Raw genomic sequence first — 16039 nt, 5'->3', positions numbered from 1 at the left:
CGGCTCTCTCGGTTTCTGTCCGCCAATCCACATCTCATCCTATAGCTGAAGCGTCGGCAACTTGAAGTCCTGCTATGATCGCAGAAGCAGTATGGCCACTGGCCAGACGTACAATATTAGGTTTGGAATCCTCTGTAATTAGCAAGACTCGAATCGGCGCAGTCGTAGTCGCCGTTGGTGCAGCCCGAAAGCGAGACCTTGCAGCGGATGCCGTGCGTCGTGGCGCCAATTGAACACGAGCGCGTGTCTCATACCCTTAGAGTCCGGTGGGCCGTCGAAGATGACTAGTGTCTCCAGGGCGCCATTGGTTTTGCTGGAGTACCGTTGGTAGTAGATGTAGAAGTCGGCAAGTGTACCTGGCAGCAGAGCGGCCACAAGCATGGAGGCCTTCATTGGATGGTAAGTGCAAGGCCGATCCTGGTGTTTGGTAGCATTGCAACTCGGCATATCTGCGGTTTCTTTCCTCTTATAGCCAGAAATCGAGGATCTTAGGACTTGATCAAGGGATTATTACACTACATAAAATGTTATACTTGCAAATGAGTAATCTGACGTCTATTGGCCTCTTGCTGTGAATTCGTTTTTTAATTTTGTCCATCTTGATCTGTAGACTATGACATGGCCGTTGTTCAGTATAGGGCTGGTATTATAAAGGTATGATATTAGCTCTTTATACGACGGCTATTCGACGGCCACTAGGATTATAGCGCTTACATATTGTAAGAAACGTATAATACCTCTGGAAGGTTTATCGCCATGTCTTCATCAAAAGACACTTCCTTCTTGTGTCTTCTGTCGCCATATACTATCCAGCTCAGCCCGAAAAATGTCTGCGACAGTAAAGTCTCGTGATACATGTGTTAACAAGAGCTGCACACAGTCCATCTGCCACGTTTCGCAACACCGTGCCCCGGCTATCCGCAGGGGGAACAGCAACAACAATGGCGACAAATTGGTTTCATACAGCGCGACAATTGTGAGAGATAGGAGGTCACCAAGATGCTCTTGGACTTCCATTTCGGTAATGGTTGGCACCAAAATACCCCATCGTTGCCAGTGAATGATCTCATAGTCAAAGATCCCGGATAGATAGATGCTGATAGCAACAAGAAAAATGTTGGAAATCAGATCCTCAAGCGAACTGCCGAATACTGAAGATGTGTATGGTATAGTCAAGGCTTGAGCTTGGGGCGCTGGATTCTCGGTCCTCCATGCCTCCAACATTTGGCGGAGGCGAAAGCCTTCGTTGGCAATACTGGGAGCATGGTTTGGCACTTGGCTCACATGCGATGGGTCCACCCTGGCCAGCATCTGCACTACCCTATCCATGTGTTAGTATACACCCAACAAAGAGGTATGTATCGATACCCTAAAGCCTGGCAGGCCACAACTTAATACAACAAATGATAGACCGAAACACGTACTGCGCTCGAAGTTTGGAGCACTGAACGATGACGTTCAGGATATCATCCAGACGGGATCTTTGAACCAGCCCATCAACACGGGAAAGATTTCTCGTGAAGCGGTCCCACTCGGGATTTGACAAGAAACTGCGCTCTCCGAGTAACAGCGCTCTAGAGGCTTCGAAGATCCGGGCCTGGTGGAAGAATGCTAATCCTAGACCGGACTGGCATGCCAGCGGCCCAGCTGCCTGGAGAGCACTGGCAGTGCCGTGAACCATGTGCATGAGCCAGCCGTCACCGGTTTTACCCTGCATAAGCTGGCATGTGTTAGCAGTTGCCACCGACGCGGAGAGCTGAGAAAGGGGTTCGCTCAGAGACGAAGCCGGATGCAAGGACTCACCTCAAATATCCCAAGAAACAGTGTAGTCCAAAACACCATTAGGCGGGGTGGCGATGGGCAATTTGCCATTGTATCCCGCAGGGCAGTGAGAGATGTTGAGTAAGCCTCTAACGCTGCATATTCATACTCCTTGCGGTTCGCACGACTCTCCGCGCCAATCCGGGACGATTGGAGTGCCCCTAATGCAAGAACAGCATGGTGTAGGAATTGTCCCGATCCTGTTCCCAGCAGCCTTTGGATGTCGCGATTATACAAGGCCACGTTGGGAGTGAATATGTTCCGCTGCACAAATATCTCAAAGTAGTAGAAGTAACAAGCCGTTGGGTCGCGAGAGAGCGAGGCGCTGAGCTGTGGCTGCACGCTACTGCACTGGCCACGACGGACTACGGTGCCGTTGGGCTTGTTTGGAAAGCTCGCCTGGGTCTTGTGCTTCCCTTGGTCGAGCTTGATCGTGTTCCGAGCCACAGGCACGTACACGCAAGGGGTACCCCGTCTCTGGCAATGGCTGCACGGTTGCCCGTTATTACACTTGGCCTGTGTTAGCTCTTATACGCAATCTATATCTTGGACATTCAGTGCGCAAGAACGATTCCGTACCTTCAAGTGACTAGCGGAGCAAGCCGTACAGCGAGAACGCTTGACGCGGGAGTCAAAGGGTCCAGGCGCCATACTCGGCCGAGTCGCTAAAGCGTCCCAATCGCCCAAGCGCAAGAAGCCTGGCGACGATTATGAACTGCAGGAAGGGGTGCAAGTCTTCGTTGCTGCCTGTCAAAAGGTCGCTGGGTACAGACACGGGACACTCGTACGCAGTGGTTGAGGAAGTTTGGCGTGGTATGGAAGCTGGCCCGGCCAAATACGCTCGTTGTCGGCCGCTAATCGCAAGGCGGATGCGCTGTAATGACCCCTCTTGCCCTCCTAGTGGGGCAGCTGAGTCTCTAGCAGCTGAGCTCTGCCGCCATGCTAGACTGCATTGGGTATCAATCGGGCGAGATAAACAGGGCTGTGCTCTCGCATCTTCGCGGCTTGCCGTCCCTGGCTGGCGCACTGCCGACGATCAGCTACAATTAGTGCACACAGTGATGCGCGACAGAAGTTCAGCAGCACCTTGGCGTTCTGCGACTGCTGGCACGTCTTAGGTTAGACGGAAACCAAGACAAGGTTACGGCGGCTGCTGCACAAAGGTGGATACTCGCCCAATCGTTACCAGAAACGGGCAAGCGGCGTTTGAAGCAACGTGATTGGCTCAACTGAGATATGCTCGCCCAGTCATTACTAGAAAGGGGCAAGTCGATGACTGTCTCTGGATGGTTGCTCCATCTCGATATATCCGGTATATAGAATATCACAGCATGGCCTCTCTATATAAGAAGAAAATAGGATGGCCTATTTGGTTGTCATTCAACCAGAGAAGAGAACCAACTTCCTACCTATCACCCAAACACATCCCATAGCACTTCCTCACCATGCAGTTCTGTCTCATCTTGTCGTTCATCTCTCTTGCGAGAGCTCTGGTACTCCCAGGTCCCAGCGGCCCTCACCCAGTATCCATGGTAATCGAAAGTCTGACTGACAAAGGCCGACCCGACCCCTATGCCCCTAGCAGCAGCCCGCACCCGCGAAGAGTCATGACTTCCCTCTTCCTACCCATCAACTCGACGGCGGTCCGATCTGAAATCCGCACCGTACCGTACATGACTCCACTCGTGGCAGCGGACTATGGCCTGCTCGCAACATCGGTTGGATTGCCCAACAGCACCTTCGCCTCCTTCGAGGTCAATACCACCTATGTTTTGGCCGGTCGACGATGCAGCAATACCAGAGACCGCAGCAATTCCAACATCCAATCTAAAAAGATCCCTTTGGTCATCTTCTCGCCCGGGTTCGGCCAGTCTCGGCTACTGTACGGCATCATGGCCCGGTCCATGGCGAGCGAGGGTTATGCCGTGGTTACTATCGATCACCCCTACGACGCATCTATAGTCGAGTTTCCCGACGGATCTTTCGTGAGAAACGCAAACATATCAACAGACGACGACGCCGCTCTCGAACAGGTGATCAAGGTGAGTACTTATTTGCTTTTGAAATTTCATAAACACCCCAACACGGACCTTATATGCCAGAACCAAATGCTAATACCTGTCAATCTCCATAGGTGCGATCTGCCGATGTCTCGTTCGTCATCGACCAGCTCAAAGACGCCGCCGTCTTCCGTCGCGCCTACGACCAACACAAGACCGCCATCGACTTTGACCGCATCGTCATGTACGGCCACTCGCTCGGTGGAGCCACGGCGGCGACGGCCATGCTGTCAGACCCTCGCATCCTGGGCGGCGTAGACTTGGACGGCCGGTTCTTCAACCCCGTGCTCGAGACTGGCCTGGACCGCCCCTTTCTGCTCCTCGGCCGACAGGACCACAGTGCCCAGGATCCGACGTGGGCGGCCCTCTACGAGAAGCTCCGTGGGGCACGCGTCGAAATGTCGGTGGCGGGGACTGTGCACTCTTCGTTCACGGACTACCCGTTCATCGTTGACGCACTGAAGCTCCCGAAGGATGCGGCTGAGCAAGTCGCGGGTAGTGTCTCTGGGCAGAGAATGGACACGGTGGTCAAGAGCGTTCTGGCTGCGTTCTGCGAGTTCGTCTTTGGAAGCAAGGCCGCCCCTGAGCTCCTGAAACCTGGCAATGGTCCCGTCCCGGAGCTCACAGTTGTACAGGCTGATCTCCGGAAGTAGGATTTTGACTATATGTGCAGTGGAAGTCTGAATCCAGGATCCAGGCTTGTCGGATTCCTTTACGCTTTATAGATTATTGGACTCACTATTAGTTCACTTTCAAAAGCTTCGCTGTCGCAATACTAAGCCCAGACTGAGCCGATCTCCTCCTAGGCATGAGGTTAAACTGTATCTATTTTAAGTTAAATTTTTAGTGTAACGTGGTTTACCACCGAGTCGCCCATATCACTGAGTCGCCCACTTTTTTACTCGACCTATTTTATTAAACTTTAATACGTAATAACTTTATAATTATAATGTTTAAATTATTTTAAAAAAAGCGAATTATTTTAGTAATTTAAGTAACGCGAAACCCTTTAAACCGTTTAAGTTAAAAGTACGCTGCCGTTACGTATAACGTTTTATACGAAACTTTACGACGCGATACCCGAAATTTATAATATAAATTAAATTTAATTAAAAAGGAGGTGTTTTATAATTATATAATCGATTTAAATACCCGAGGGATGCTTTTTAATTTTAATATTATAAGAGATATAGCTAATTACTTTACTGCGTTGCGCGGCGGCGACCGCGTCGGTAAGCACTAGGTTAACCGTTTTATTAATCGGAACCCGGATTTTAAAACCCGAATAAACCGTCGATACGATTATTAAAAATTTTTATAAAAATATAAGTATTATTTCCGGTTAGTTTAAGCTAATCGTGAATATTAAGGCTAAATACGGTATTTTAAACGAAGATATATAAAATTTTAACGAGACTAGTTTTATAATAAATATAATCGGGTTAATCTTTATCGTAATACGTGCCGATCGGCGTAGGAAGGCGAAATCGGTCCAGCTTAATAATCGGGAATAGTCGACGGCGATTAAATGTATTAATTTATAAAGCTAATGTATCCCGCTATTTTTAATCGTTTAGGGCTAATATTACTTAGCGAACTAAGCTATTAAATACGACTTACCGGGTAATTAAGTAATTAAACCGATTTTAAATAATTGAATAAATAATAAAATAAGCTTAGATTAAATTAAGTATTTCGATAAGTATATTATATTACGAACGAAGGGTTTATATCGTTTTTTAATCCTCGACGGCCACGAGAGTTATATTTTAACCGAATTCGAGGTATATTATAAAAATAACGGTATTATTACGCTTAGTATACTTCTTTATTTTTTTTATTTTTTTTAATTATTAAATATAATATTTTATTCGCTTTTAAAGCGCGCGTATTCGAAAGAAATCGAGCTATTTATTAAGGCTTTAATAAATTATATTATAAAGCTCGAGCTTTTTATTACGTTTAAAGTTATATATTTCGTTATTTATATAAAAATTAATATTAAATTTAAATTTAACGTATCCGGTTTAATACCTTATAATATTAACGAGGTAATTAATAAGTTAAATATACGTTTTTAAACGCTTATATTTAACTCGTTATATTCGGGGACGATTAATATTTACGACTTTTAAACGTTATTTAACTCGTAATAAACGATTAAGTACTTTATTTATATTAAAAAGAAGGTTTTTACTTATTAAAAAAGCTTTCCGACGCTAATTTTAAATATAATAAACTAAATAACGAAAAGTATAACGTAGTTTACTACTACGCGACGCATATCACTTAGCGACGCATTTTTTCTATTTTTCGACCTTTTTATATTAATTAATTTAATTATAACGCTTAAAATTAATTAAAATTACTCGCTATCCGATTCCTCGCTTAATTTTATATTTTTTTCGTATATTCGCGCATTATAACCTGTCTCGCCGCAAATACTATAGCGCCTTCCACCGGTCGCCCTCCGCTTCGACGAACCCCTATTTTTATTTTTATCGGGCGTTGAACGCTTTCTTTTTACCTTCTCGTCCTATAGCTACTGAGATTTTTTAATAATAAAAGCTTTTTTAAACTAAACTCGCGACTTTTTAATTTTTTAACGTTTAAAAAATATTAAATTAGCCTCTTTTAATATATATATTTTATCGCGTATAAAGGTTATTTTATAAGCTATTTTAATTATATTTTTCACTATTTAGTCTACCGTATTTAAAATCGGCGTCGGAGAGCTTTCTTAATAAATAAATACCCTCTTTTTAATATAAATAAAGTATTTAATTATTTATTAAAAGTTAAACGGCGTTTAAAAGTTATAAATATTAGCCGTCCCCGGACGGGATAGGTTAAATATAAGCGTCCGGAGACGTATATTTAATTTATTAATTACCTCGTCGGGATTATAAAGGATTAAATTAAAAACATTAAATCCGGATTTAATATTATTTCCCGTAAAAATAGCGAAATACGCGGCCTTAAAGGTAATAAAGAACTTAAGCTTCGTGATGTAATTTATCGAAGCTTTAATAAACAGCTCGATTTCCTTTAAATAAGCACGTTTTAAAGCCGAATAAAGTGTTATATCGAGTAGTTAAAGTAAATAAAATAAATAAAGAGGCATACCGAGTATAATAATATTATTATCTTAGTAATATACCTCGAATTCGGCCGAAATATAGCTCTCGTAATTATCGATAATTAAGAGGCGATAAAAACCTTTCGTTTACGCTTTAATGTGTTTATCGAAATGTTTAATTTAGTTTAAACCTGTTTCGTTATTAATTTAATTATTAAAAATTAATTTAATTACTTAGTCGCCCGGTAAATCGGTTTCGCGAGATTAGTTCGCGAGGTAATATTAGCTTTAAACGATTAAGAACGGCGGAATGCACTAGCCCTGCGAATTAATGTATTTAATCGCTATTGCTTATTCTCGATTATTAAGCTAAACCGATTTCGCTTTTCTACGCCGCTCGGCGTGTATTACGACGAGTATTAACCCGATTATGTTTATTATAAAGCCGGTCTCGTCGAAATTCTAAATGTTTTCGTCGACGATCCCGTATTTCGCCTTTATATTCGCGATTAGCGTAAACTAGCCGGAAATAACTTTAAAATCTTCGTAAAAAGCTTTTTAATAATTATACCGACGATTTATTTTAATCTTTAAGTCCGGGTTACGGTCGATAAAGCGCCTAACCCAGTGCTTACCGACGCGGTCGCCGCCGCGCGACGCGGTAAAAAGATTAGCCATATTTTCTATACTAGCGAGATCGAAAGCCATCCCTCGAATATCCAGATTAATTATATGCTTACGAAGTACCTCCTTTTTAATTAAATTTAATTTACGTCGTTTCGGTCGGATTTTACGTTTTAAAGTTCGGCCGTAGATTCGATAGCGTAAAGTCGATTTGAATATATTATAAACTTTTACTGCTGCTTTTTAACTTATTTAATTCGGTTCGTTTCGTATCGCTTAAATTATTAAAACTATCCGATCTTCTTAGGATTAATTAAGCATTATAATTATAGAAGTATTACGCGTTAAAGTTTAATTATACTAAAATTAAATTTAAATGCGTCGCTAAGTAATATACGTCGCGTAGTAATAAACCACGTTATACGTTAACGTAATAATAAATAAATTTATCTCTTTAAATAAAACGATTATTAAGCACTTAAAGGCTTTTTATTTACTCGTCTCGTCGTTCCCGATTAATATATTCTTTAGAGAGCGTTTTTATCTTTTCGGTTATAATTTACGTGGGTTAAACTTAATTAATAGAAAAGGGATAATTTTATAAAAGCTCGACGTCGAGAGGAGGGTTTTTTTTAAACCTTTAAAAGAGATTTAAAGCTTATTATATAAAGAATAAATTAATATTAATAACTATTATATTTTAAAGTATATTACCTTATAATACTTTTTAAAATAGCTTTAACGAAAGCGAGGGAGTTTTTATAGAAATACGAGGCGTTAAAAATAACGTTTATAACCGCCGTATTAAAAAAACTTATCTTATAGTATTAAAGGTTATATTACCTTAATATAGAGCGGTTTCGCTAAACTATTTAATAAACCACCGGAATTAACTTAAAGGCGAAAGATGTCATTAACCTACCCTGCCTAGCCTACGATCAGGCCAAGGGGTAAAAAGTTTTATCGAAGGATACTATCGCTCGCGTAAGCTATAGCGGCGAGATATTCTAGGCGGATATCGAAAAAATTAAGCCCTTATCTACCGACGAAAAAAAGTGGTTTAATTTAATCGTAAATAACTTAAGCCGTAAGCTCGACTTTAAACTTATAATTATTAAATTAAGAGCTTACGATTATATTAAATATATATTACGACGAATTAACGATAATTTATAAATATAAATACTTTTACGAAAAGTTAAATATTTTCGGAGTAATAAAAAAAAAGAGCTTAATATAATTAAAATAAAAACGTTTCTTTAATTTAAAGGTATTAAATAAATACTCGTATCCCCTTATAACTTTTATTAAAACCCGGTCGTTAAAAGGAATATTAAATTCTTTTAAAATACGTCCTAAGTAACGATAATTTAAATAAAGATCCTAAGTATATTTTAATTATTTATTATATAAATAATAGTTAAAACACTTAATTATATAGTTAAATCGGTTATTAAAGTATTACTTTAATAATAATTTAAATAAAACGTTTACTCGTAAATAGCTATAGTTTTAAACTATAATAAGCGCTATATTTTAAGCGCGCTATATTTAACCTTTATAAACGAGGCTTATCGAGTTAAGTTTAAAAACATAAGAGCTAAATAAATAAGAATTATTTTCCTTAGACGAATTTTAAATAACGGCTATAAGTTTAAAGTATAATTAATTTATAATTACCGCGTAATAATAATATTTATAATTACGATATACGAGTATATAAAAGTTTCGAGGTATATTATAAAGCTACCGGATCCCCGCGAGATAATGAAATCTCTACTATTATACGTATAGTGTAAGCTTAGGAATAAAGTTAAAAGAATAATTATTAAGGTTAAAAAAACGACTTTAACGTTATTAAAAAGACGAAAAAGGTAGCGATTCCGATCACTCGATTCGTAGAAAAAGGGGTCGTAAGCTAATAAACCCTTTAGCGAGAATTAATGCTCCACCGGTTAAAGTGCCTAAACGAGCACCCGAGAAACGGAAGCGCGGCTAGCTTAAAAGGAGCAGGTTATAATATATTTCCTAAAAGATAATTATAATAAATCCCTCGGAGTACTTTTAAAGCGGCTAAGAGGGCGTTTTAAAAAACGTTAGCGCTCGTTTTTAAAAACGATAAAACTCCGACTCGTTATAATAAAAATCTTCTCGATATTATTAAAGTTTAATATATATACGCGTTTTATAATAACGACGTTATTATTATAAAGTTATATAATATTTAATATAGTTAAATTAAAAAAATATAGGATATTATAAACGTTTATACCGGTAATATAAGTAATAGTTACCGGGAAACGTAAAAAATAAACCGAACCTTTACGAAAGAGTTATTAAGGTAAGAGAAGGAGGATTTAATCCACTACGTAGTTATTCTTAATACGGTTACGTATAAAGTCGTTATAAATATCCTAGCCCTTATAAAAAAAACGAACCGAGCTTTTAAAAAGCTTTTAAAACCCTTAAAAAGATTAATAAATAGCCGCGATATATAAAGAAATACGTTAACTCTTAGAGAGCGTTACGATAATATTTAAAGACCGAAAATATTCTCTTTATAAGTATTTAATCGACGTTAAATAAGTGTTAAAGAAAAAATACCTATTTATTAACGAGCTTAATAAGTTTAAAACTTACGTGGTAATTAAAGGTTTTATTTAACGAAAAAAGATCGACTTTAATAAAACCGCTGCGATTATAACGCGCTCGTCGATATAAAGAATACTTATAGCACTCGCTATTATTTACTCGTAGTATATTAAATAATTTAATATAGTCGAGACGTATCTTTATAGCGATTTAAAAGAGCGTATCTTTATAAAATAGTTCTCGTTATTAAAATATTACTTTAAAGATTACTTAAATAAAACCGTTAAGTATAAGTATATTAAAAATAAAGTGATCGAGCTTCTTCGATCACTATATAAACTTAAATAGTCCGGGTATACATAGTAAGTAAAAGCTAAAAAATCCTCGTTAAACGTAAATTTTACCCCTTAAAATTTAACGACGTAGTATACTTAAATTTATTAATAGGAAAAATAATATCCACCTATATTAACGACTAGCTATTATTCGACTTAAATATTAAAAGGCTCGAATAATTAATAAAAGATATTAAAGTCGATAACGTGGTTTACCACTACGCGACGCATATCACTTGGCGACGCACCTTTTCCACTTCTCGACCCTTTTATATTAATTAATTCAGCCACAACGCTTAAAATCAATTAAAACTACTCGCTATCCGATTCCTCGCTTGATTCTATATCCTTTTCGCATGTTCGCGCATTGTGACCTGTTTCGCCGCAAACACCACAGCGCCTTCCACCGGTCGCCCTCCGCTTCGACGAACCCCCATTTTCACCTTTATCGGGCGCTGAACGCTTCCCTTTTGCCTTCTCGTCCTGTAGCTGCTGAGATTCCTCAATAGTAAGGGCTCCTCCAAGCTGGACTCGCGACTTTTTAGTTCTCCGGCGCTTAGAAAGTGCCAAATTAGCCTCCTCCAGCATATGCATCCTATCGCGCATAAGGGTCATTTCATGGGCCATTTTGGTCATACCCTTCGCCATCTGGTCTACCGCATCTAAAATCGGCGTCGGAGAGCTTCCTTGATGGGTAGACACCCTCTTTTTGATATAAGTAGAGTGCTTAGTTGTCTGTTGGGGGTTGGACGGCGTCTGAGGGTCGTAGGTACTGGCCGTTCCCGGACGGGATAGGTTAGGTGTAGGCGTCCGGAGACGTACATCCAGCTTGCTAATCACCTCGTCGGGATTATAAGGGACTAAACTAGAAGCGCTGAATCCGGATTTAATGTTATTTTCCGTAAAAACAGCGAAATGCGCGGCCTTGAAGGCAATAAAAAACTCGAGCTTCGTGATGTGGTTTATCGAGGCCTTGATAAATAGCTCGATTTTCTTTGAATAGGCACGCTTTAAAGCCGAATAAAGTGCTACATCGAGTGGCTGGAGCAGGTGAGATGAATGGGGAGGCATACCGAGTGTAATGATATTGTTGTCCTGGCAGTATGCTTCGAATTCGGCCGAAATATGGCTCTCGTGGCTGTCGATAATCAGGAGGCGGTGGGAACCTTTCGTCTGCGCTTTGGTGTGTTTATCGAAGTGCTTGATCCAGTCCAAGCCTGTCTCGTTGTTGGTCCAGCCATTGGAAGTCGGCTTGATCACCCAGTCGCCCGGTAAATCGGTTTCGCGGGACCAGTTCGCGAGGTGATATTGGCCTTGAACGATCAAGAACGGCGGAATGCACCAGCCCTGCGAATTGATGCATTCAATCGCCGTTGCCCATTCCCGATTACCAGGCTGGACCGACTTCGCTTTTCCACGCCGCTCGGCGCGTGTTACGACGAGTGTTGACCCGATTATACCCATTATGAAGCCGGTCTCGTCGAAATTCCAGATATCTTCGTCGACGATCCCGTATTTCGCCTTTATATTCGCGACCAGCGTAAACCAGCCGGAAATAACTTTAGAATCCTCGCAAAGAGCCCTCTGGTAATCGTACCGACGATTTATTTTAGTCTTTAGGTCCGGGTTGCGGTCGATAAAGCGCCTGACCTAGTGCTTGCCGACGCGGTCGCCGCCGCGCGACGCGGTGAGGAGATTGGCCATATCTTCTACACTAGCGAGATCGGGAGGCATCCCTCGGATATCCAGATTAATTATATGCTTGCGAAGTACCTCCTCTTCAGTTGGATCTAGTTTACGTCGTTTCGGTCGGATTTCGCGTTCTGAAGTTCGGCCGTAGATTCGATGGCGTAAAGTTGATTCGGGTATATTGTAAGCTTTTGCTGCTGCTCTTTGGCTTATTTGATTCGCTCCGTTTCGTGTCGCTTGAATTGTTAAAACTATTCGATCTTCTTGGGATTAATTAGGCATTATGGTTGTGAAGGTATTACGCGTTGAAGTTTAATTGTATTGGAATTGAATTTAGGTGCGTCGCCAAGTGATATGCGTCGCGTAGTGGTAAACCACGTTATACTTATTAATTAATTAAGTGATACCGATTAGTTTTTAAAAGTTAAAATCCGTCGAGACACGGTAATAAGTTATATTAGGCTTAATTAAAGCTAATATATTAATAAAGTTTTAATAAAGCTAAAATTTAACCGAGGTAAAGCGACGGAGACTTTAATAAACCTTAGAGTGCTCTTAAAACTTACGAAATTATATACGTATATATTAAGCGAGTTAAAACGTTATCTTTATATTTAAATAATAATTATATTACTATTCTTAATAAATATAACGCGATTAAATATTTAATTTACTATAAATATTTAATTACGGTATATAATTAATTTTATATTAATATAATTAAAATATATAAATAAAGTTTATCGTTATTTATAAAGTAATAGAAACAAGGGCTTATTATATTAACGATTAAATAAATCCCTTAATTACTTATATATTCGGTTTAATACGTTTAAATTAATAACTATATATAATATAAGCTATAAGTGCGATAAAAACATTAAAAGGTTAATCACAGGCTATATTATCTTTATAATAAGATGCCTTATCGCTTAGAGGTTAGCCTTATAAGACTGTACAGCTCTATCGGTTACTAAAAGCGAATACGTGGCCGTGAACGAAATCACGAAGGAGCTCGCGAGCATCCGAAACCTTTTAACAGAGCTAAGCCAGCAGCCGGAAAGACTCATCACTATATTAAAAGATAATATAGTAATAAAGCTATAAACTAAGACCACTTAAGTGTTTAAAAAGTAGAAACATATTAGCACCGTTATCACTACGTTAAAAACGAGATATAAGCGGGTAACGTATTAATTAAATATATAAATAAGATTAAAAACCTAGTTAACGAGCTTACGAAACCGCTCTTAATTAATAAATTTAAAAACTTCGTTAAGTTAATTATATTAAATAATAAATTAAAAGCGTCGAAGGACGCTTAAAAAAGCACGATAATATACTTCGCGGCCTTAATAAAGCCGCACGAAAACGGGGGATTATAATTTAACTATTAAGTATAAAAGCTTAAGAATATATTATAGCATGCCGTTAAAAAAGCGTATAAGCAGCCGGTTTAATATAATAGTATATTATAATATAGTTCGGTTAGTGTATATTAAAACGAGATAAATTAATATACGCTTAAAGTATTAAAGACTTATATATATACTTTAAAGAGCTCGGTAAATAAATACGAAAATTTAAGGCTTTAAATCCTCGCCTCTTAAGACTTTATATATTAACCGAATGCTTATAATATATAATAGAGTTAAATTTACGATTATTTCCTCCTTGGTTAAGTAGTATAAAAATATAGTAAATCGATTACTCGACGCGCGCGACGCGTAACGCGCCGGCGTTAACTAGGCTTCGAATTTCATACAATGATAACTAAACCTCTAAACGCGTTTTAATCGAAAAATCGATTATTAGAGAATTTTTTACGAAAATCCCGACGCGTATCGCGCGTAGTTTATTTTTATATAAAATATAATTTATAAATATAAAATTTAAAAAGAGGATATTTATAATTTCGACGGGACTAGGTTTTTTATAAGTTAAATCTTGTCCGAAATAGTCGTAATAACCTCCGATTAACGCGGGAAGCCTAAGGTAGTTTAGTAAGGGAATCGGGAATGGATTACCGTTATTTAAGGCGTCGGATCGTACGGCTATGCTATCCCTCCGTACATTATCTTTGCCGGGAAAACCTACCTCTTCTCCTGGTACGAAAACAGCTTATTATTAAAAGATTAAGTAATCGCAGTTACTAAAAATAGCTAGACTATAAATAAAAAAGGCGAGGACTAGATTCGATATTTCGATAAGCACACTAAGTCTCGTACGAAAGGTGTTTATCGCCTATTAATCCTTAACGGCTATAAAAGCTACCACTCGACAGCTTTTAAGCTCTATTATAAAGAGAACTCGATTATTACACTTTGTATGCCTGCTTATTCGTCGCATAAGCTCCAGCCTCTCAACGTCGGCTATTTTCGTGTATTAAAAAAGGCGTACGGGAAAAGAATCGAGGGTTTTATACGGGCGTATATTATTTATATTTTTAAAGAAAACTTTTTATTAACGTTTTTAAAAACGTTTTAAGCGATTTTTATCGTTTTTAATATTTAAAGAGGTTTTTAAGGGGTAAGACTTATACTGTACGATTCGAAATCTATTATTTTATAATTAAAAATAAAGCTATATACGCCGACGCCTCCGGCGACCTCTTTCGATTTACCTATACCCTAGGAATTTAAAACGTTAAATAATTTAATAAAAGCTTAATTTTAAGCTAAATACGTAAGAACTCGAATCGAGGGATATTAAAATAACTCTCCGATATTAATTTTTATTAAGCTTAATTAAATTACGAAAAATATAACGTAGGTTATATACCGGCTCGTTTTTTTAAAGGGTAAAAACGCTATATCTCGAAAAATAAATAAAATACTTAACCGGCGTCGCCGTACGAAAAAAAAACGGCTATAGGATAAAGGATTACTTCGTATATAAGCTAAAAAAATTTACAGTTTTAAAGGGACGTCGATAAGTAATTACAGGACGAATCGCGCCGGAGCAGTGGTCGTATTAAGAGGGCCGAGACGCGCCGACGCCGCTGTAGGATTTGCGAAGAGCCTGGCTATAATGCGCGAACCTATTCAAATAATATAAAAGTATCTAGAGATAAGGATTCCGATTAGTTTTAATAAATTATATACGTTGTGGTAAAGTTAATATTTATTTCGTGGTACGAAGTTTTAAAAAATATTTAATTCACTTATGTGTTTAATTCGCTTATAGGGTATATTATAATAATTAATAAATAATAAATATAATTAATAAGTATTAATAAAAGAATTATTAAATAAATAAAAAAAGGATCGAGGGTAAACTTTTATACGTAAACTTTTAAATTATTATTAATAGCGATCGGAAAAAAAGGATAGAGAAAAGTTATTTTTTTACGCATTTTCCGGTATATTAACCGCTATAAAAGTTTTATTAATTCATAAGAGTTTTAAATTTTAAATTATCTTTAAAATCTAAAAAATATTAAGGTATAATATCTCTTTTTAAATCGTTATATATTAAGTTTACTCGGTTTTAAGTTACTTATTTCTGCTAGACTGCGCTAGTATAAGTCGAAAAGCAAAAGAATAAAAAAAAAGACTGAGCCGATCTAAGGGAAACCTAAGCAAAGGCAAGTGACAGGTTTTGTGACTTAAAGCGTCCGGATTAACATAGTATAGAAACTTCCAATAATAGCAATCCCCATATCTTCGGCGGTTCGTCTATTCATCATCTCATACTTCGTCGGTCTGGAACGAATCAAAGGGCTTGGTCGGATCAACATGTGGCTTCTCCATCAACGGGCCCTGGTCGCCATCATCCTCTTCACCTTGGTTGTGGCTTCCGTACTCCTCCTTGAAATCAGTCCAGTCAGCGTTTGCTAT

General features: G+C 38.6%; 2 protein-coding genes across 2 annotated transcripts; one reads left to right on the top strand and one right to left on the bottom strand.

Annotated features, from left to right (window-relative positions):
* Window positions 1–138: 138 nt before the first annotated feature.
* Window positions 139–2247, bottom strand: PG997_014932 (uncharacterized protein; the record flags this gene model as incomplete). Its single annotated transcript, XM_066819246.1, has 4 exons — window positions 139–487; window positions 965–1321; window positions 1425–1720; window positions 1804–2247. Coding segments are annotated over 4 exons (1446 nt in total), but the record flags the coding sequence as incomplete, so codon positions are not given.
* Window positions 2248–3266: 1019 nt separating this feature from the next.
* Window positions 3267–4534, top strand: PG997_014931 (the record flags this gene model as incomplete). Its single annotated transcript, XM_066819245.1, has 2 exons — window positions 3267–3863; window positions 3956–4534. The coding sequence occupies 2 exons, from the start codon at window positions 3267–3269 to the stop codon at window positions 4532–4534; spliced, it is 1176 nt and encodes a 391-aa protein (XP_066661433.1).
* Window positions 4535–16039: the final 11505 nt, after the last annotated feature.

The sequence above is a fragment of the Apiospora hydei genome (assembly GCF_038363865.1).
Source record: "Apiospora hydei strain CBS 114990 chromosome Unknown utg000010l_segment0_segment0, whole genome shotgun sequence".
NCBI classification, from domain to species: Eukaryota; Fungi; Ascomycota; class Sordariomycetes; order Amphisphaeriales; family Apiosporaceae; genus Apiospora; species Apiospora hydei.
Note: the sequence above shows the minus strand (reverse complement) of the source record. Positions and strands in the feature narration are given on the sequence as shown.